We start from the raw sequence: 21076 nt of genomic DNA, 5'->3' as shown, positions 1-21076 counted from the left end.
GATGTCTCCCAGGTGCTTCTTGCAGCCGTGGTGGCACTCCTGCAGCCTCAGAGCAGCCCCCTGGGCTGGTCCGGGGGTCTCACCGTGCCCCGCCACCCCTGGTCCTGGCCCCATCCTGGGGGCCCCAGCTCCCGCCCTTGGCTCTGCCTGACCAGCCACAGTGCAAGCTACCCCCAGCCTGCTCTGTTCTTCCTGCCTGCTTCCCCCGACACTCAGAGCCTTCCTGCTAGAATTCTCTCCCTCTCTCTGCTCTAGTCTGTCTCTCCAGGTTGAGAGCAACCTGACCCTCAGGGTCTTGGCAGTTCTGGCCTAAACTTCCCTTCTCTGTCCTCTGTCCTCTGTCTCTGCCTCCTGCTCTCTTAGCCTTTCCCAAGACCTCCTGCCCACTCAGCCTCAGCCCAGAGCCCCCAGGGACTGGCCAGCACCTGCCAGCCCCACTGCCAGGGTGGGCTTCCTGGAGCAGCCCCTAATCCTACCCCCAGGCCAGGCCCTTCACCTTGTGCCTGGCTCTGGCTCCTCTCGACCCCGCAACTCACTCTTCCTGGAGGCAGAAGGGCTCCTGCAGCTTCCTGGGCTGAGAAGGAGGTGAGAGTGGGGGTGGGCATTGCCCCTGAGCTCCCAGCACCAGTGGAGGAGGTGCCATTGGTGTGATATTTGGCATAGGGTGTGATCTCACTGCAAAGGGGCCTCACCCATATCCCAAGGCTTCTCTGCAGCCAGAAAGGGAGTAGCCTGCTCCCATCCAAGCTTCTGCCTGGTGGGGGGCAAGAGGGAGGGATAGGGGCCCTGGGCAGAGCTGGGGGATGGGTAGAGCCCTGGCCTTTGGCTATTTCTTGACCTCTGATCTCTGCTCACCGACGATGCCAAACCACAGCCCTGTCGGTGTCTCTATAGAATAGAGAATGGGGAGATGAAAAGGGGTCCCTCTGATGAGGAAAGTAAAGGAAGACAAGTATGACTAGAGCAGAAACTGCTGACCATCCCCCCGCCCTCAGATTCCTCGGGCACCTGCTATGCGCCAGGCACTTTTCTAAGGTCCCTCCGGCCGCCAGCGTATTCGGTCGTCAAAACAACCTTACAAGGTACGTGTGGCCGAGAGTGGCACATGAGTGTTCGTTCTCCTTCGCTTCTCCGTCTACAGAATTCAGATTCTGTTGGAGGTGGTAATGTGCCCACCTTAAAAAAAACTACCACTCCCTTACCTCCCTTGCAGTCAAGGTGGCTCAGTTGTGGCCAGTGAAATACAGGCATGCATCTTCCAGAGATTTCTATGAGAGTGTTGCTTTCCTGATGTAGGCACTACCGTTTCCTCCTTCCACCCAATTTCTCCTTCCTCATGCCTAGAACGAAGGCCATGATAGCTGGAGCCAAAGAAACTACCTTGTGGCTGTGAGGGAAAGGGCAAAACCAAAACCAAACAAACAAACAAACAACCCCCACAAAACACAAAGAGCCCCAGAGACCTTGATTCTGACATCCCCAAGCTGCTAAACTGAGTGCCAGCCACTGCTTGGCCCAAATTTCTCAGATCTCTGTCTACATTAAGCCACTGTTATTTGGGGTTTCTGTTATATGCAGGGACAGCCAAGTCAAAATATTCCCTCCAAAGTGAAAGACGAACTTGCACCTTGCCCTCCCGGCGGGTAAAAGGAGGTGCAGTGTTGGATGGGCCTTCCTGGGTACCGCAGGTCAGCGTGCCGTGGCAGACCGTGTGCTTGGCTGACAGTAAGCCATGGCTGCGCAGCGGCTCAGGCTGCCTGATGACCCTGCACGCTCACTGGCACACGCTGGGTTTCAGGCAAGGTGGCTCGCTCCGCAAGGCCAAGCGCAGGCCCCCGTGGGAGCGTTCCATGCTCTCCCCGGGGTTTCGAGCAAAGCCCTGTTTTCTTTGGCAAAGATCTTTTGACATGCAGCTGGCGGTTCGCTACTGGGCTCGCATGAACACAGAGGACGTGCCGGAGGGACACCAGGTGGCCGTGGACCTCCGTGCCCATCAGGGGCTGAGAATCGACCTCTCCCCCAGCTCGGAAGGCCTGTGTGCGTGCAGCGTTCCATCACCACGTGCAGGTGCTATGTCGCTATGCCTGAGCGCAGGGTCGGAGGGTCCGGAAGGCCCAGGCAAGTGTGTACGAAGTGACTCAGGCCCCCCTGGGGCCTGCTGCTCGGCCAGCTTCCCCTCAATCCACACCAGTGGCCCCGCGAGGAGTCCCTAAGGCCATCTGAAGAGGAAGAACGTTCACAGGTAATTTCTAGACGGAGCTGCGAGAAATGCTGGCCGCAACTCGAGGCTGACCTGGTGGCCCACTCAGCAGGGAAGGGTGATGGGGAAGGGGAATCTTTGTGGTGGGCAGACTGTTGAATACAACTGCTTGCCCACACTGCCTGGAAGAAGAGATGGCCTGAGCATCATCGCTCATGGGCGGTTGCTAACCATCTGTTCCGGGATCAGGGAGGAGAAGGAAAGGAGATGCCAGGGGGGGTGACTGTTCTCCAAAGGGCACCCAGACCCGAGAAGGAGCTCAGTAGTCAGGTGGACAAGATGGCCTGTCGGCCCGTATTCCTTGCTGCCTGGCACTGCTCGCCAGCAAAGTGCCGTGTGGACTAAGATTACTTATGGGTTCAATACAAGAACTTCTCACCAGGCCGATGTGGCTACAGCTGTCGCCAAGCACCCAGCCTGCCAGCAAGGTGACAAGCCAGCCACCAGCCAGCAGGTCAGCTACATCGCGTCCCCTGCATCCTGGCAGGGACAAACCACTTATCCTCTCTGGAGCGGACACTCATTCTGCGCATGGACCTTCCCTCCTGCCCGCCCTGCTTCTGCCAACACCATCACCCCTCACAGTGTCCCACACACCATCGTCACTGACCAAGGGACTCATCTGACAACAAAGAAGTGTGGCCAAAGGCCAGCGTTTGCATGACCCGCTGACCTTATCCGGTTGCCCAGGCCCCGGAGCCGCTGGCCTCACCGAACAGTGGAAGAGGCCACGGCAGACCCGGTCCCGGCACCTGCCACGCGGTTATGCAGATGCTGTCCCGTCAGATGCTGGACGTGCTACCGAATATGCTGCTTCTCCGGCAGAACGAGGGATCCAGAAGCCAAGGGAAATGGTACCAGTGGGTCCTCACGCCCCCTCGCTGCGTTTTTGTTTCTCATCGCCAATACTCTGGGCTCTGGGTTAGAGGTGTTGGATCCCAAATCAAGAATGCTTCCTTAAAGGGAAACACCAGTGGATCTGCTGGACCGGAGGCTGAGGCTGCCACCTATTTTGAGGTCCCCACGCCACTTAGACCAGCTGACATAGTGGGTGTTGGGTGGGCAAATGATCCTGATCATCCAGGGAAGAAGGTTCTACAGCTGCACGAGGTGGGGGAGGGGAGCGCTAGGTCTGAAATCGAGTGAATTCTCCAGGGACTTGATTAATACTGCCAAACACAGGGATAAAAGTTAGTGGGGTGTTATAGGCAGGAAGGCCAAGAGCTCAGGTCGCCTCAGGGATGAGAGTTTGGATCAGTCCACCAAGGACTCTTAACTGAGGCCTCTGTGGTGGTTTACAGACTGTTACAAATTTCCTACAACAACTCCGTGCAGAGGTAGTCTATTTCCCTTTCCCTCAAATCTGGGCTGAGCTGGGGACTTGTTTTGACCGATAACATTCAGTGGAAATGATACTATGTGAGTTCTGGAGCCTAGGCCTCAAGAACCTTTCTGTCTTTTCGTATTGGAACAGCCCCTCTCGGAAGCCAGCCCCCTTGTACACTGAGACCGCCGTGCGGTGAGGAAGCCTCAGCAGCCCTGGAGAGGCGGACGGGCACTGAGGTACCACATGTGAGTGGAACCTTCTTGGCCCAGCCCAACCACCAGCTAAACAAAGGCAAGTGAATCGTCACAATCAATGCCATGTGGAGTAGAAGCACCATCCAGCGGAGGCCCGCCTTCATGCCTCACCCACAGAAATGAGAGAAAACAAAATGGCGGGATTTGGGGCTATTTTGTTGGGTGACAAAAGGGTAACTGAAACATCCCTCTCTCAACTTGGGGTTTGGGCTCAACACACTCTCTCCAGAGAAACCCTCTTCGCCAATCATCTCCCCCCCAGACTCCAACCACTCAACTTTCCATACCTTTGATGAGGGTGAAGGCTTCAAGAGCCACGTGGCCAGTTTCCAGATAATTCCTGGCATCTCAGTTTGAAACACAATGTTGTGCATATCTTGGTGCTTCAAACGCATTAAAATTCTGTCAGCATATATTTAGATATCCTTATAGATTACAGACAAATCAATTTACTTTTTCGTCCTCAGGTCTGTCTACCACCACTCCATTTATCGGGGTAGCAGTGGTGATGGCAGCTTTATGACTTTACGTGGGCTTGACAGAGGCAGAAGTTGAGTACCCAGAGATGGACGCAATGGCTGAGTTGGGTCTCCACTTTGGAGGAGGGGGCAGGAGTGTGTCCGTTTGCGTGAGGAACGGTTACACGTATCACACAGGCGCATGTGGCTGCCTCTCCAGTGTCCCTACCAGAACGACAAGGGACATGGAGGCATTTCCCGGAGTGGCAGGCAGGGCCCTGGCCTCGCCACATCCAGGTCTCCCCCTCTGGTCTTCTAGAGTTTCTGTGAACTTCCCACCAGTCTAGAGTAAATGTCTCTCTGGACAAAACGGGCCAGCCTGGACTCGGTGGTCTGTGGCCAAGACCCCAGGTTATTCTGTGGGTGGTATTACTGTGACAGTTTTACAGTTGAAGAATCCCAGTCCTACTGCCCTCATGGGGAGCCACACTTGAGGAACGGGTCTATCCAGTTGGTAGCCTAGCTCAGCTCCTGGAGAGTTGTTCTGGTATCCTGACAGGAAGGATGTTTAGATGCTGTGGAGACATGCAGAGCAGGTCAGAGTCCCAGAGCCCTCTGGTCCCTGAGGACGAGTCCCCCAGTATTGGTGAGGGGCACACTTTTCAGCTGGGGACGGGGGCTCCTCCATGCTGCCCTGACTGTGTTCCCCGACTCCCGGGCCCATCTCAGAGGCCACCACTGCAGGCTCCCGCCCGACTCCACACGGGGGCCTCCACAAACCAGGAGGGACGGACGGCCCGGCACAATGGCAGCTGGTCTAGCCCTTGCCCTCTTGACTCCTGGCCCCTGAGTGCCACCCCCTCCTTGACACGGTGGCCTAAGCCTCGGGCACATCCCTATGTTTTACTGGGCCTTGGCTTCTCCCCCCAAGCTGTCCCAGAAATGTGTCTCTGACCTGCTTCTTCTGAGTGGAAAAACCCCTGACAACAAGGGTGCGTTGTCTCGGCCTTGTGGCCGCTTTCCACGGGCACCCACTGCCCAGGACATCGCGGCTGGGCCCTGCTGAGCTCAGGGACCGGGCAACACTGAGCGACACCTATTGTTCTCTGCACCCAGAGCCTGAAGTCTCCTGAAGGAGCAGAAGCGTCTCACTTCTGCACGGTTTAGCATTTCACGTGCACACGAAACCCTCAGTGTGACCGACCCAGTAGTGCCATCCTGGAGGGACACACAGAGGGCGTATTTAGACTAAGGAGCTCGGGGGCTGGGGGCTACGCCTAGTGGAGACAAGGGGTGCACCGGGGTCTCAGCCTCTCAATCTGTGGGGGTGGCCGCTGCCTCCAGAGATCCCTGACGGTCCCCGAGAGAAAAGATACGGAAGACACACATCAGGGTGGGCACCCTGTCTGGAGCACAGGGAAGAAGCTCCAGAACCCTCGCTCAGCCCCTAATATCCTGTGACCTGCGGAGTCACGTGACCTCCCTGAGTTTCAACCGACTTTCATAAAAAATGAGGCGTCCGCAGCGCCTTCCTCACACAAGGAAATAGGATCTTGTTTTTGCACGTTTCACATACCCTCGGAGCGCCTGGCGTGGTGTCTGATAAACAGGTTCACGCAGGGGAAGGCACCAGGCTGGGCCTGAGCCATGGGTGGGGCCCCGGGCCCTGCTCCACTCCCCTCCACCCCCCCCCCCACTCCGCCTCCCGCTCCTGCCCCCCTGCTCGAAGCTATGACAAGTCTTTAGCAAACACATCCTGACAGCTCAGCACAGGAATTAACCTGAAAGACCCTGGCCTCCAGGAACCCGCCCCGAGCTAAAGTTGGGACCTGTGGGTGCGGCCCTCTCAGCCCCTCTCCTTGTGACCTTGAACACACCAAGCCCGCCTCCAAGCTTGCTTTTCTCCATGCCCACCCACACTCATGGGTGCAAAAAGCCTCAGCCGGGAGGTGGCACATCACACTCCAGCCTGATGCTTCGTGCTTCCAAATTGCAAGTTGGAGATGGGGCCCAGCAGGCATGAAGCCCCGGGGCGAGGTGGGGGAGCTGGATGGAGAGGATCAGGGAGCGAGAGACACCGAGGTGCTGGTCTTGTGCTATGCCAAGAAAAGCCTGGAGGGGGCGCCTGGCTGGCTCAGTTGGTAGAACATGCGACTCTTGAACTGGGGTGGGGATCAGGGGTCGTGAGTTTCAGCCCCGCCTTGGGTGTGGAGCCTACTTAAAAAAAAAGAAAGAAAGAAAGAAAGAAAAAGAGAAGCCTGGGGTGTAAGGCCAGTAGGGCCTTTGAACCTCAAGCGACACAAGCCGTGTCAGTGGGAGCTGACCGACCCCGCGGGTGCGCACAGCTGGCCACACCGCAGCGCCCCGGCTCACCTCTGCCCTTGGATTCCATCCCGACAGAAAATGGAGTTGTTTTTGCCCTGCTGCAGAACAGACAGCACTACAACGATGCGAGCTTCCCAGGTGAGCTGTTTGCATGAACTTTCGGCGACTTCACGTTTCTGCCACGTGCAAAAACCTATCCTCCCATCGTTGCCCCGAGAAGTTGGGGAGCACACGTGGACCCCACCTCTGTATTCACGTGGACTCGTGCTTCTGTGAAAGGCCTGAGCGCGGAAGGGGGAGGGAGGGAGGGCTGGAGGCAGATGGCAGCAAGCAGCACAGATGGGCAGGGGCTCTGGGGGCAGCGGAAGGGAGGGGCTGGGCCCATGCCGGGAGCACCCTGAGTGGGGTTGCGGGTAACGGACAGGGGCCTGGTAAGTGGCAGCCCCTTCCCCTCACACACTCCGTGGAGGTGACCGCCAGCCAGCCGCTTTGCCTGCTGCAGACCTGGGCCATCCCCTCCCCTCTCCTCCCATCAAGCCTGGGAGCCTGAGGTCATGATCTACGCCCATTCTCCCGTCGGAGGGACTGAGGCTCCCCGGAAATCACGCAGAGAGGGCTGTCGGGGCTCAAGTCTGCCCTTTTCCTTAAAGGCAAAGCGGCAGACTCAGCTGCACGCCTCGTGCCCGTGATCACACGCGTGTGGGTGTGCACGCGTGGCTGCGAGGGGTGTGTGTGCGCGCCCACATGTGCATGGGGGGGGGAGCGCACGCTTGTGTGTGGCGGAGGCACAGGTGTGTTGGTCGGTGTGCACTGTGTGGTGGGTGCGCCCGTCCGTGTGAGAGCACGGGGGGGGGCTGGGGGGGGGGGCTGCGTGAGGCCACCTCCGCATCTCTTGCTCTGTCACGCTCAGCAAACATCAAATATCACCACGGGCAAGCGCCAGGCAGCCATTTGCTGCGTTCCCTCAGGACCACCCGCAGTGCGGCACCCCTACTCCCCCCCCCCCCCCCAGGAAGAGTCGGCTCCAGCCCCTGGGGTGCACTGGTTAAGACCAAAGAGGGGCTGGGGCGGGGCCTCCTCCTCACTGGGCCTCCTCAGTCATTGCCGCCCATCTTTTTCACAGAGGACTTAGGAAGGACGCGTGAGCAGCCCAAGGTTACCCGCTGAGGGTGGGCAGGGCGAGCTGGGCCTGTCAGACTCCGACGCCTGGCTCTACCTTCCCAGTGACCTCGGTGGAATACCCCTGCGCGGTCCCGATCCTCTGTCGCCCCCTCCACGGGTCCTTGCTTTGAGCTCAGTGCCTTGCTTGGATTGACGGGGAAAAGCACGAATGAACGGAAAGTGTCATCTCCCAGGAAAGCGTCATCTCCCAATCTAGGCAGAGGTTGGGGTCCCAGGGTGGTCTGAGTCGTCAGATAGAACAGAGCGCACAACAGATGCCCCACCCCCACCCCCGCCCTCCTCCCAGCCCGCCCCAGCCCCTACCTGAGCCCTGCGGGGCCGCACTGGACAGGATCCACTTGACCAGGCAGCACCGCATCAGGGCCTGGCGGGTGAGCCGGGGCCTCTGCCACTTGACGCCCTCCTTCTTGCTTAGCGGTGTGCGCCCGGGATCCCCCAGGAGGCTGCCATCTGACACCTTCATCACTTCCTGCAGCAGGAACAGGCAGAGCAGCCCTGAGCCCTTGCTCACTGAGAGGACCTCTGGGCCAGCCCCAGCCTCCCGGGCAAGGTCGACCTTAACTCCGCCAGCGTCTTGACCTCCAGGCGTGCATGCCCAGAGGTCCCAGCTCAGCTGGAGAGTTCCCAGGGCACTGCTGACCCTGGTACTGGTCGTCCCCTGCCCCCCTCTCTCCAGGAGCTCTCAGCCACTGCAAGCCAGAGGCAGCTTCAGGCACGTACAGTGTCCACGAGAAAAGCAGCCCAGGTGCTCCAGGATGACGGCATGACATCCAAGGCCACCCTAGGGCTCTGGGCGCTGTGTGCCTCCTACGCACAGTCCCCTTTGGCCACACCGATCTACTCGGGGAAGACACCACTCTTCCCCATGTCGGCACAGCCCAGGGAGCCCCACCTCCACCTCAAGAGCCAGCTACCAAGTCACCTCTCCCAGGCAGCCCCCCAGCTTCTAAAACTCGGGGATCTGGCCCGTCCTTGTGTTCTAGTTCCCTAACAACATGGCTGTGCCGTGACGACTCGCTGAAGGAACTCCCGGACGAGGGCAGGGCTGGGGGTTTCCCTACTCTGCACCCTGGCCTGGCATATAGTGGGGCCCCCAGAAGGAGGGAGGTGAGGGTCCACACTCGCTCATCAAGCCCCCCATCCTGGCACAGGCCTGGTTGCCAGAGACCATCGTCCAAAGCCCTCACTGGACTAGAGCCCGGACATGGGAGTGGATCCACGCAAGGTCACACAGCCAAGTCAGGTTTCCTCGCTTGGCTCCTGGGCCCTCCATCTTTTTCACCTCGAGGCAAGCAGAGGTTGAATGGAGAGCCGGGCGATCTCCCCCGTGAGGGGGCACATCGATGGAGCCCTCTACTCCAAGCTGTGCAACCGTCGAAAGAAGCAACTCGAACAGGTCTGGAGGAATCCTAGAGCGGGGAGCCGTGGAGGGAATGCTGGGAAGTGGGCTCCTTGTCGTGTGCGGCAAGGGACGGTGGCCACGGTGGCCCCTCCGGACATCTGCTGGGACTAGTTTGCTGCCTTTGTGAGATGCCCTCCTGCTTGGGATGGCTGTGCCACGGGTGCGGCCTGGCCCATTGGGCCACTGCCATAGGTAGCCCCCAGGTTCACTCTGCCCGTGACGCATGGCCTGAGTGCCAGTCGTGGGAGGAAGCGCCCCTGGGTGGGCACTAGTTCTGAGCAGGTGGCCAGGACAATGGCCACTGGGGTGGCGAGTTGGTGATATCCTTCCAGGGTCGTGGAATTTCACGCGTGGTACCTTTGGACGGTCCTGAAAAGTATGTGTCTCCCCAAATAAACAGATGTGCAACTGGCCAAGTTCTGCAGACACAGGGCCCCACACGGCCCCTGCATCGGTCAGCTCTCAGGCGTAAGAAGCAGAGACTGACCCAGGCTGATGACAACTGGAAAGGAATCAGCAGTGGGGGGGAGGGGGGAGGGTCCCAGGCCAACCACAGTCCCCCCAGAAAGGACAGAGGGCAAGGCTTGGAAGACAAACCAGAGCAAAGAGCAAGCAATGGGACAGCCAGACCTCAGCCACAGTCACCCCCTGGAAGAGGGCAGCCAGGTCAGCCAGAGCACGTCTGCTTCTGCTGCTGAATACACTGGCCCCTGCTGCTGGCCCCGCCAGCCTAGGGGCTCTGGGCCTGGGACCCCCCCCACTGGCCTCATGGCACTGCTGCCCCCAGGACCTGGAGGCTGCTGTGGGGGGCCTTCTCAGCTGGGTCGCTAGCTTAAGGTCAGGAGTGGAGGAATCTGACTGTCCCAGCCCAGATCATATGCCTAATCTCTGGCTACGAGAGGAGACAGGAAAGCAAGCATCTGGACTTTAAACCTCTCTCATGTCCTCAGCAGGGGCTTTCCTGAACAAGAGGTAGAAGAAAGTCCCCACAAATGTCCCCTAAACTGTGGAGTTTGTGCAAACACCCAGGTGAGGGGAAGGGGTGTGCTGCATTCTCCAGTTAGGCAGAAGAATCCTCCAGGGGCTGGGTTGGCTCAGGGCTCCAGGAGACCCGTTCATATTTAGGGCTGGACAGTCTGCCTCCCGGCCAGCTTTTGATGAAGTGGCCGCCTAGACAGGGTGACATCCACACCCCTTATCCTGATTTCTGGAGCCTTCCCAGTTGCAAGTGCCGTCTCTTGTAGTCGTCACCCTCCAAGCCACCTCCCCAACACCCACGCTCAGCAACGCCCCCTACATTTCCTTCCCTACTCCAAGGCTTGCCCTGGCAGTGAGAGGGGTCAGTGGTGCCCAGAGTCGCAGCAAGGGTGAGCACACACCATCATGGTGGGGCAGAAAGAGGGCGTGACAGGGGTCCCCAGAGGTCTCCCAGTGCCAGGGATGCTGCGGGAGGTCCCCTATATGCACATGCACACGCCCATGTACACACAGGTCCTGCCCAGGCTGTGTCAGAGAAGCATCCTCTCCATTATTAATGATCTTATTCAGGAGAGAAATGGCCTCAATGAATAAAGTCTTTATTTCAGTCCGGGAGCGGGGAGGGGGCAGATTGGCAGCTGGTGTTTGGTTACTTCATGAATTCTTTGCTGTAGGCTCTGCAGCTGGGGTCAGCGGAAACACTGCAGTGAGAGCATCAGAGCCTCTGTTGGGATCAGGAGCTACCTGCTGGGACCCCCTCTGTCTCAGGACAGTGCTGGTGCTGGCTCCTCATGGAGCCCCCCGCTAGTCATGGGGATTCTGTCCCGCAGCCCAGGCCTAACTAATGTGGGAGACATGCAGCCTGGGGCCCAGGGTTCTGTCCTCCAGGGAAGGCTGGGAGGGCCACCGGCGGGGCTGAGACCTCCCTTTGTGCATTTCATTCTGGGCCTCAGGGTCATGAAAATCCCACGAGGTTGGCAACGCCACTGCTGTCTTAAAGATGAAGAAACTGGGGCGCCTGGGTGGCTCAGTCTGTCCAGCGTCTGACTTTGGTTCGGGTCATGATCTCGTGGTTCGTGAGTTCGAGCCCCGCGTCGGGCTCTGTGCTGTCAGCACGGTGCCTGCTTGGATCCTCTGTCTCCCTCGCTCTCTGCCTCCCCTGCTTGCACGCTCTCTCTTCTCTCTCTCTCTTTTCTCAAAAAATAAACATTTTTTAAAAACAAAAATAAAGATGAAGAAACTAAGTCCAGCAGAAGTTTGGGGGCATGCCAGGGCCACACTGTCCTTGGGGTATCTTGGTATTGGTCACAGGCTGTACTGCTCAGGCTTCCTGGGGTCGGGCCCTGGAGAGGCCTTGGAAGTTGGGGAGGGATTCCCAAGCCACCTCACCATGTCAGACTAAGTCTGTGAATGTCCTGATGCCCTCCTGGACTGAGGAGCCCCAGTGTGTGTGTTCTCCCTGGTGCAGAGAGTTGGGGACAAGAGTGGCAGGAGCCCTGTCCCCTGAGCCTGTGTCCTGAGCCCTGCTTAGGAGGGAGGAGCCCTATGATGGCCTTCCCCTGTGAAGTGGCTGAGGGGTCCTCGCAAGGAGGAGAGGAGGGGCCCACAGTGACTGAGACAGGGTATGGCCACAGGCCGTGGACTGAGCCCATCAGACCTTGGGGGAGGGCAGGAGGAGGGACAAATGACCCAAGTGACTGCAGGCCATCCCCATGAATCTTTGACACCTGTCTGGGAGAGGGTCTGACTGGGCTGTCAAGAAAGTTAATGGCCACTCTGGGATCTGGAAGCTCTCAGGCACAGAAGAGAGGGAGCCCTGAGAGGGGACATATTACCACACTTACCCCCAAGCTGCCTCTGTGCTAAGAGGTGACAGAATTGAGGAGAGCTGAGTCAGTGAGGAAACTCCAACACAAATTCAATCCCCTCCCACCCCTGCTAAGGAACCACCCCCCTCCCCCGTGGCTTCCGCTGCATTTCACACAAAACCCCAGTGCCTTGGGCCTGCCTCCAAAGCCTTACTCAGGCCCGAACCCTGCCTGCCCCTGGACTTCCTGTCTCATCTGCCCACCGCCAGCCTCACCGTGCTCTGTGCTCTTTACACATACGGGGCAAGTTCGCACACCACTTTCGCACCGCTGGCCCCTCCACCTGCACCTTCTATCCAGGATCTCCCCATATTATGTCTCACAACCACACGTGATTCTTCAGTGACGTCAGTAAAGCTTCAATTGAAAAATATTGCCATATATACAAGAGAATACATATATGTGTGTGTGTATGAAAAGCTCAAGAAATATTCACAAATGACTGGGGTGAAAGTCCCCTCGTGCTCTTCAAAATTCACATGAGAATTTCTCTCTTCCCACTCTTGCTTGATCCTGGCATCATTTCCATAGGGGACAGAGCCATCCCTCCATCCTCCATGGGCCCCCAGGGGTGGCCAGGATTGGGTGACAGGGACCAATGAAGCCAGAAGACCTGTGCCCGGAGGTCACACAGAGTCCCCAGCGGCACATCTAGCACATGTGGGTGTTCTGGGCCACATCCCAGAAATGGCCCTAGGCTGGCCCTAAGCTGACCCTGGGGACCCCAACCTAATTTGAAGTCCACAGGGTCCCTCAAGGGCAGAGACCACAGGTGGGCAGGGTCATTCCCTGACAACTCCGCGCTGAGACTCACAGCTCCTGTCCAGCCAGATGGGTCAGGAGCAGGTCTTAGCTCACTTCCAAGTCCAAGTCTGTGAAGAGCAAGGGAGGGACAGAGAGGACATCAAGCTGGCCATGTACTTGCTACGGGCCAGGCACTGGGTTTGTGTAGAGACTCGTATTTGATGCTCACATCAACCTATTGAGGTTCCTTAGACCCTCCTCCAAATCACCCCGCTGAAGGCCAAGTCCCGTAATAGGCTCTTTCTCACACCCTCTTACCAAGCTTGCCTGGTTCCCTGCGGTGTGTGTGTGTGTTCTCTCGCTCAAGGTCAATGAGGAGTCAACCTAACTGTTCAACTTGTCCTGGTGGCTCTGGCTGGAGGTCCCGGGTTCCAGGGGGTGGGGCTGTGCCACTGGGCACCCGGGAGAGGCTTCCCTCTGGTTTGGGAGATGACTTAGACTCTGGGAACCCAGACCGCCCCTCTACCTTTACCTCCTTTTTTATAGAGATGAGGTGTGGCTCCGGCTCAGAGTCTCAGCAAGCCGTGGGGATGGGTGGGGGTGGGGAGTGGAATTCGGTGCTGTTGTTTCATGGCAATGTTATGGTTACCTTCTACTTCATCAACAGCTGCCCTCTTTCCACTTACAATAACTATTTCAAGATCCCCCTCAAGGGGAGCCTGGGTGGCTCCGTGGGTTGAGCATCTGACTTCCGCTCAGGTCATGATCTCGCGGTTCATGAGTTTGAGCCCTGCATCGGGCTCTGCTCTGACAGCACACAGCCTGGTTAGGATTCTCTCTCTCTCTGCCTCTTCCCTGCTGGCTTGTGCACGCACACACTCTCTCTCTTTCTCAAAAAATAAACATTTTAAAAATAATCATTTTATATTAACTATATATTGAAATGATAATATTTACACTGGGTTCAATAACATACATTAAAAATAATTGCACTTTTTACAGAAAACTTTCTTTAATGTGCCGACCTGAACATTTTTTTTTTTTAACATTTATTTATTTTTGAGACAGAGAGAGACAGAGCATGAACAGGGGAGGGTCAGAGAGAGGGAGACACAGAATCTGAAACAGGCTCCAGGCTCCGAGCTGTCAGCACAGAGCCCGACGCGGGGCTAGAACTCACAGCCCTCACGGACCGCGAGATCATGACCTGAGCTGAAGTTGGCCGCCCAACCGACTGAGCCACCCAGGCGCCCCCCGACCTGAATATTTAACACGAACCTGTGGCTCACACTACATTCCCATTGGCTAGCACTGTTCTAGATGGTTCTCAGACCTGCTGGTTGGAAGCTTTGGGACAGCCTCCTCCTGCCAGGGCACACCCTGATCCTAACTCCTCTCTCCTTCTCGAGTCCCAGCTAGGGTCAGTCAGATTTGTTCCAGAGAGGTGGCCCAGTGGAGTATGGAGGAAGGCTGGGGGACAATGAAGGAGGAGGCCAACTTGGGGGGCTGCCCGAGTCCGGGGGAGGAAGAGGGGGTGTTGAGCCAGGCCCAGGCAGTGGAATGGGTTGGGGGGGGGGAATATTAGTGGGTATTTAGGATCTGCTGTAGATGTGGATAGTGGGGGGGGGGGTGGGGAGGCGAGGTGACTCCTCAGTAACTATGACACCTATCACCATGGAGATGAAGAAACAGACCGACCCCCTCATGCCTTCCAGCTGCCCCAGAGTGACATCTGGACTCTCCACTAGGAACACCATCACCTGAGAGTTTTCACCACACCACAGAGAGGGGCCAGATCGTTTTAAATAAACTACAAGAACCTGGGCCAGCACATCTCACCTGTGACTCCCCACTCCCTGTGGTCAGCTGCCCTGCTCACTGCCCCGGGCACAGGGGGCAGAGCTTCATCCTGTGGGGGCCCAGCCCATCTGGTCAAGCCACTAGGGGTGCACCCAGGTGAGACCTTGAAGCTACTACTTCTATCTCCGTGGTTCTCATCAGCTGGGCTCCAGAGAACCCCCGAAGTGAAGCCCAGAGGCGGCTTGGCAGAGGTTGCCTGTGCGCATGGGGAAGCATGTTGGGGAGGGGGGGTTGCATGGCTGGAGGCAAACCCCAGTTAAAACATCCAGGCTCCCTCCCTCCCAGGTCATGTCATACAAGCAAATGCACGGGCGAAAGGCAGACCCCCAAATATTTACAGACATTTGTGGATGAGAAATAGCATGAATGGTCGCATAAGGAGCACTGGGACCCACCGGATGCTGGCTTAGAAGGCACGCTCAGCCAGGGAGGGGGATGTCAGGGAGGTTAATGTTATTTCAGCCCACCAAGTACAGTGGGAAGAGGTCTGCAGTCAGCCAGACAGGAACTTGAATCCCAGGTCCTCACCTCCTGGCTGGGCAGCCCTGGACAAAGTACTTGACCGTGCTGAGCCTCAGTTTCCTCATCGGTAAAATAGGGATAATAATATGCCTTGATAGGACCGTGGGGAAGGTTAAATGAGGGAACATACACAAAACCCCGGCAGGAGCACGGTTATCGATAGTCTTCATCCTTCTGATGCCGAGTAAGGTCTGCTGCCCAGGGCAAGGGTCAGGGCCAAGCGATGGCCCAGAGAGATCCAACTCGCTCTGCTCAGCTGCTGCGCGTCAGAATCACCTGGCAGCCTCTCCCACATCTGGCGGCCTGGGGGCCACATTATTTGCTTCAGTGGGGCCTGGGCTGCTCTATTTTTTTTTTTCTTTAAGTTTATCTATTTATTTCGAGAGAGACGGAGACAGCGCCAGTGGGGGAGGGGCAGAGAGAGAGGGAGCAAGAGAAGATCCCAAGCAGACTCAGTGAGATCAGTGCAGAGCCGGATGCGGGGCTCGAACCCACGAAGGAACGGGGAGATCATGACCTCAGCTGAAACCAAGAATCTGACGCTTAAGCTTAACCAACTGAGCCATCCAGGCACCCCTGGGCTGCTCTATTTTTATAAAGCTCCTCAGTAGATTTGACAGTGCAGCCAAGATTTAGAGGGCTCATCGCACCAAATGGGAAGTTCTAGACCTTGTCTGTGGGAGGAAGGGCTCTCAGGTTCTCAATCTCCCTCCCCGCCTCCCTCCTAGGAAGGCTGCCTCAGGGCCAAAGTCTGGGTCAGCTGGGGGGATACGGAGAGCTGCTCAGATGTGGGGCTGATTGCCCCCCGCCCCCAACCCTGTCCTGGGGACAGCAGCGCAGGCGGCTCACTGAGCAACCACTCCTCATTGCTTGCTCTATTTCCATCACTTGAGACAGATGGCAGGAAATGGCGGTGGGCGTCGTGTCGTGCAGGCCCCAGGGATTTGGGGTGGGGAGGCTTTGGGGAGCCTCGATTCTCCACCCACCCCTGGGTACCTACAGATGCAGGCCAGGCAGCCAGCCTTGTGAGGGGGGAGCTGAGACTGTCCTGAGTCCCTGCCAACACTTGCACATGCACGCACGCACGCACTGGAGCAGGGGAGGGGAGGGCTGGGTCGTCCCTGCCCTTCCTCTGATGGCTGCCACCTGGGCTAGGACACAAGCTCCCCACCTGACCCTTGCTGTGTAGGCAATGAGGGTGTCCCATTAACCCAGGGGTGGACTTGACCTGATCACTGACAGCCTTCTCCTGCTGGAGTGCCCTTCCCAGGCTCTGCTCGGGATTCAGAAAATAGTAACATTGACACTCCAACCATTTATGGAGCTCTTGCTACATGCCCGGGCTGTGCTAAACAGGCTGGTGTAGGATCTCATTTATCTAGGAGGTGGATGATATTTCCCTCAAGAAAATGAGGAGACCATGGCACAGAGCAGCTAACTAACTTGTCCAAGGACGCACAGCTAATGCATGAAGGGGCTGGGTATGAGCCCAGATCTTCCTGATGCAGAGCCAGGTTAACAGCCGATAAGGTGCAGCCATGTGATTGCCCCAGGCCACCATCGTCTCCTGGCCAGGGCCCTTTGAATACCAAATAGTGGAGACGGGGCTCTGTTCTGTAACAAGCCAGTGGGCATATGTGTGTACATATGGGATGGGGCATGAGATCTGCCTCCTGGCGCTTTTGCTAGTGTCCCCCCCCCCTGCCACCTTTACCCCCAGCCTCCACTGGGCAGCACAAGGTACCGACCTCGGGGGAGGGCCCAGCACAGGCTATGAGTGTATCTAGGACCGAATGGGGAGACTGAACCTCAGAGAGGGGACGGACCCCGCCCAAGCTCACAGGGTCAACTGGGTGGAGCTGGCGATAGAATCTGGCTCTCTGGAGTCACTGCTCAGAGCGCCCATCTTGAGAGAGGATCTTAAAACAGAGTCAGGGTGGGCTGGCCACAGGGGCATGGCACCAGCAGCAGGTGGACTCGGGTTTACCCCTTGCTTGCCCTGGCGGTGTGTGCCAGGGGGCGGGGGCAGAGCTGGCGATGAGGCCAGTGAAGACCCGTGTGGGCTTTGCCTGGCTGAGCTCGGCACAGGCCCATGCCTTTGGGGTCGGCGGGGGGGAGGGGGGGTGCTGGACAGAGACCTGAGGCAGGAGACCAGAGAGGAGAGGCTGGGCCAACTGGGAGGTGGGACAGGCCCCCTCTCGTCTGTTCCGCCAAAGCTCAGCTTAGCTCCCCTTCTCCAACTCTGGCACCTGCCAGCCCCCTTGGTTCTCTCCCTGTCACGTGGCTGCTTTGTGGCACTCTAGGACGGGGGCTGATCGCAGCTGACAGATGCACCTGTTCAAGGGAAACATCAGCTGGGGATGGGGAGCTGGGTGGGGGCACAGTACACAGCGACTTACCCCCCACTATGCCCTCCTTCCTGTCCTGTTTCCTTCCTGCCCTTTGTCTGGAGGACCAGCTAAGAGGACTTGCCAAGTTCTCTCTCCTCTACTTTCTTTGCCTTGGAAACTAAGGTTGCCCTTCTCCCTCACAGAGGCCACATTCAGGGCTCCACAGCTGCTCCTGGGCGTCACTAGAGATGCCTTGGAGTGGGGTAGGGAGAGCAGATGGGCCCCAAGCCAGCCTGAATCAGCTGAGCACCTCCCACTCCTGTGGAAGATTTTGATAAGAAAAGGGATCCTGATTTCGAAAGATTGGGATCCTTTCCTTTGCAGTTCTGGATCTGCAGCCCGGAAAGGGACCTAGGGCTGGCTCAAGGTCACATGGCTAAACCAAGGGACATGGCCAGGGGTGGGGTCTGGCTTGTGTGCTCACTGAAGTTTTCAGAAGGAACAATGGGCCACAAACCCATGGAGCCAGCCCCCAGCTGGGATGGGGCACTCCTCCAGCTTCCTGCTTACAAGAATGCCACTCTCCCTTTGTAGTCTTTTCCCAGGACGTCCCCAGCCCTCCCACCAAGCCCTAGGGAACTGGGCTTTGGAGGAAGAGGGAGCAGGGTTCGAATTCCAGCTATAACACATTTCAGCTTGCAATCTAGGGCAGGCCTCAGTTTTCTCATCTATAAAGTGGGTACAATACCAAGAGCTACCTTGTGGGCTGCACGGGGGTCCAGGGAGATAATGCAGGTGCAGGCCCTGCTGGAGAGGCCAGGCAGGGAGAAGCCGCCACCTCGGCGATCCTGCCCCTCAACCCTGCCCTTCTCTCAGACCCCACCTGGGCAACAGTCAGAGGCACTTCGCACCCTATCTCAATTCGGGGCTTTGATCTCTATCTTTGAAAGTGGGTGAGCAAATTCGGGCCCACCTCCCGTAAGTGGCCTGCAAGAAGGTTGGAAGCCGGGCAGATAGCTGTTCCTATTGCATAGGCCGGGCCACGAAGACATCACTCCCTGAAAACCTAGGACGGCAGCTCGTGCCTGCCATGGGAGACCCTGTGGTTCTGTTTGTTCCTTTCCCCGAAGAGCTCACGGGGTTCACGCTGCACAGGCTGCTCCCCTCTCTGAGCCTCAGTGTCTGCAGAAGGGGAAGGGGCAGTGCCTGCCCCCCTGGGGCGTCATAAGGATCCACAAAGGACTGGGTAGTGCATGGAGAGGCTAAGGGACCCATGGGGTGTTATTGGGGGCAGCCACTGACCATGACTGACAGGCAGCTGAGGGCAAAGGAGTCGGGCCAACACCAGCCTGTGCTCTGAACTGCGGTCCCGGCTAGAGAGGATGATTATTTTGCCCAGTCCCCCTGCTGACCTTGGTGAGGGACTCAGTGGTGGCTTCCCTTAGGACCTCTGTCCCTGCCTGGCACCCGCTCCAGTCTCTGGCCAGGCCAGCCACAGGAAGGCCACTGGCAGGCATAAGGCACAGTGAGATCCACAGGGGCCTGGGAGCCTGCCGGACTCTGCTCACCAGGCAGGGGAAGGGAATGAGTGACCGCCGGCAGGTAGGGCCAGCAGAGGAAAGGAAGGACTGTCTCCCGTTTGGTGGATGGAGCAGGCTTGTGTGCACCTGTGTGCGGCCTGAGTCTAGAAACCCCTCCCTCTGCGTGCGGGTTGGTCGTGCGTGCAGCGCAAGCCAGCTGTGGGCACAGTCCCGGGGCACGCTTGTGTGGTGCGTACTATGCCTGCACAGGACCTGTGCTGGCTGTGGCGTGTGTGTGTAGTGAGTGCAGAGCCCGTATGCCGGTGACAAGGCACTAAGTTTCTCCGCTTTTGCCCTGGAGGCTGCTGGGGGGATCCGCGATGACAGGAGAGAAAGCCCTGTCGCCATGCTTGAAGGGTTTCATGTCATCACCACTGCTGGTCCTCCTGTCGCCCCTGGGAGCTGGATCAGAGAGGCCAGGGGTGGCCCAGGCTCTGGGGAAGTGTGGCCTGGAACTCTGGGCTGCTTGTCCTCATGGGTGAAAGAGAGGCAAGGAATCCACCTCTGGGGGTGGGGCGGGGAGGGGGAGGTGAAGGTCGGGGGAGAGTGCAAGATGTCAACCCAATGTCTATCCTTCCTTGCTCACAAGACCCTGATTTTATTTGAGTCATTTTGCCCGTCCTTCTCTCTACTTCCTGCTGCCTACATGTGCTGGCTGGAGCTCCAGCAGCCATGTTGGACTTTAAGGTAACCTCAAGAATGGAAGCCAGTGAGACAGATGGAGCCTGAGTCCCTGCTGGCCGTGGGGTCTCCGCGCCAGCCCTCTGTTGCCTCCCTCTGGACTTGAGCCTGAGAGAGAAACGTGACCAACCCTGTTCAAACCTCTGTTAGTCGGGGTGCTCTGCTATGAGCGGCCAGATCCAAGCCTGACGCCTCTTCCTTCTTCCCAAGCAAGACTGTCCCAAACGCGTGAGGAGCTTGTAAGGCATCAGGACAGATTTTTCTGAGTGTGGGATTCTGGGATTCAGCTTGTTTTCCTTTCCCTCCTTCTTCTTCACTTAGTCTTCAGCCTCCCAATACTCCGCCACTAGCTCTTGAGCTCTATCCCAGGCATATTCCTCGCCTGCTCTCTTCCAACCTCCCAGCAGCCCCGCAGAGTGGGAACTATTAGCCTGTGTCCCTGTTAGGGGGCTCCTAGCCCTGCGGGAAGTGGCGTTCATGAATTATTTGAACAATTAAAAGATGTATTCATGGCCCTGCCTTCAAACCTAAGCCACCCCCTCCCAGCACTCAGCCTTCCCCCACCGGTGGCGAAGGGCTGTGGGCCCAGGCTCAGGGTCAGCGGCCCTGGCACTTGCCCCAGGGACCCAACTGAGCAGGACCAGCCACCAGCCTGACCCCAAGCTCCTCCTCTGTCCAACTTCTATGCCACAATCACCTAAAGCCTCTCCAGTCCACAGGGGGCCCCAGAAGTCTAGCCTCCCAGACAGGACAGCCCAACATTTACTTTTCCAAAAGTGACCCTACAGGGGACAACAGGGCTCGAGGTCAAAGGAGGAAGCACAGCAGGGCTCCCCGGTCTGGGGCCACCCTCGGAAGCCCTCGCTCCCCACCCCTGAGCGAGCCCCCAGCCCCTCCGGCGCCTACCTTCGCCCGCTGCATCCTGGGCGCTGAGGGAAACTGTTGCCGGCCTCCCCTCTTCGCAGCTGAGAACAGGACTGCCGGGCCGGCTGGCAGCTGCCTCATGTTTGCTTGGACCCAGACGTAATTGCTACGGGCGGCTCCTCGCCCGCCCCCTGCCCACCCCTCCCTCCCCGCCTGCTTCTCCCCGCTCCACCCCTTCTGCTCTGCCTCCTGCCTCTCTCAATCCCTCTCCCTCCCTCCCTCTCACTCTCTTTCCCGCCCTCCCCCTCTCTCCCTCTCTCCCTCCCCACCCCTCTCTGATAATTCTCAGTCCCCCTCCCGGGCTCTCTGTCCCACTCTGGGTATAAATGGTTCCTAATCCTTCCCTCTGAGCCTGCTGAAGCCCCTTTTGCCTGGCTCTTG

General features: G+C 58.0%; 1 protein-coding gene across 1 annotated transcript in view; it reads right to left on the bottom strand.

The window, feature by feature from the left end:
* Positions 1-20819, bottom strand: part of KCNIP3 (potassium voltage-gated channel interacting protein 3) — an 89235-nt gene extending 68416 nt beyond the window's left edge. Inside the window, exons 1-2 of the mRNA XM_019445871.2 lie at positions 20678-20819; positions 8110-8275 (exon numbers count right to left, since the gene is read on the bottom strand). Coding sequence (XP_019301416.1) covers positions 8110-8275; positions 20678-20776 — 265 coding nt within the window. The 5' untranslated portion in view covers positions 20777-20819. The remainder of the gene's footprint in view (positions 1-8109; positions 8276-20677) is intronic.
* Positions 20820-21076: the final 257 nt, after the last annotated feature.

This window comes from Panthera pardus, unplaced genomic scaffold (assembly GCF_024362965.1).
Source record: "Panthera pardus isolate Hobbes unplaced genomic scaffold, ASM2436296v1 HiC_scaffold_26, whole genome shotgun sequence".
Classification (NCBI taxonomy): Eukaryota; Metazoa; Chordata; class Mammalia; order Carnivora; family Felidae; genus Panthera; species Panthera pardus.
The sequence above is the reverse complement of the archived record's forward strand: the minus strand, read 5'-3'. Positions and strand labels throughout refer to the sequence as shown.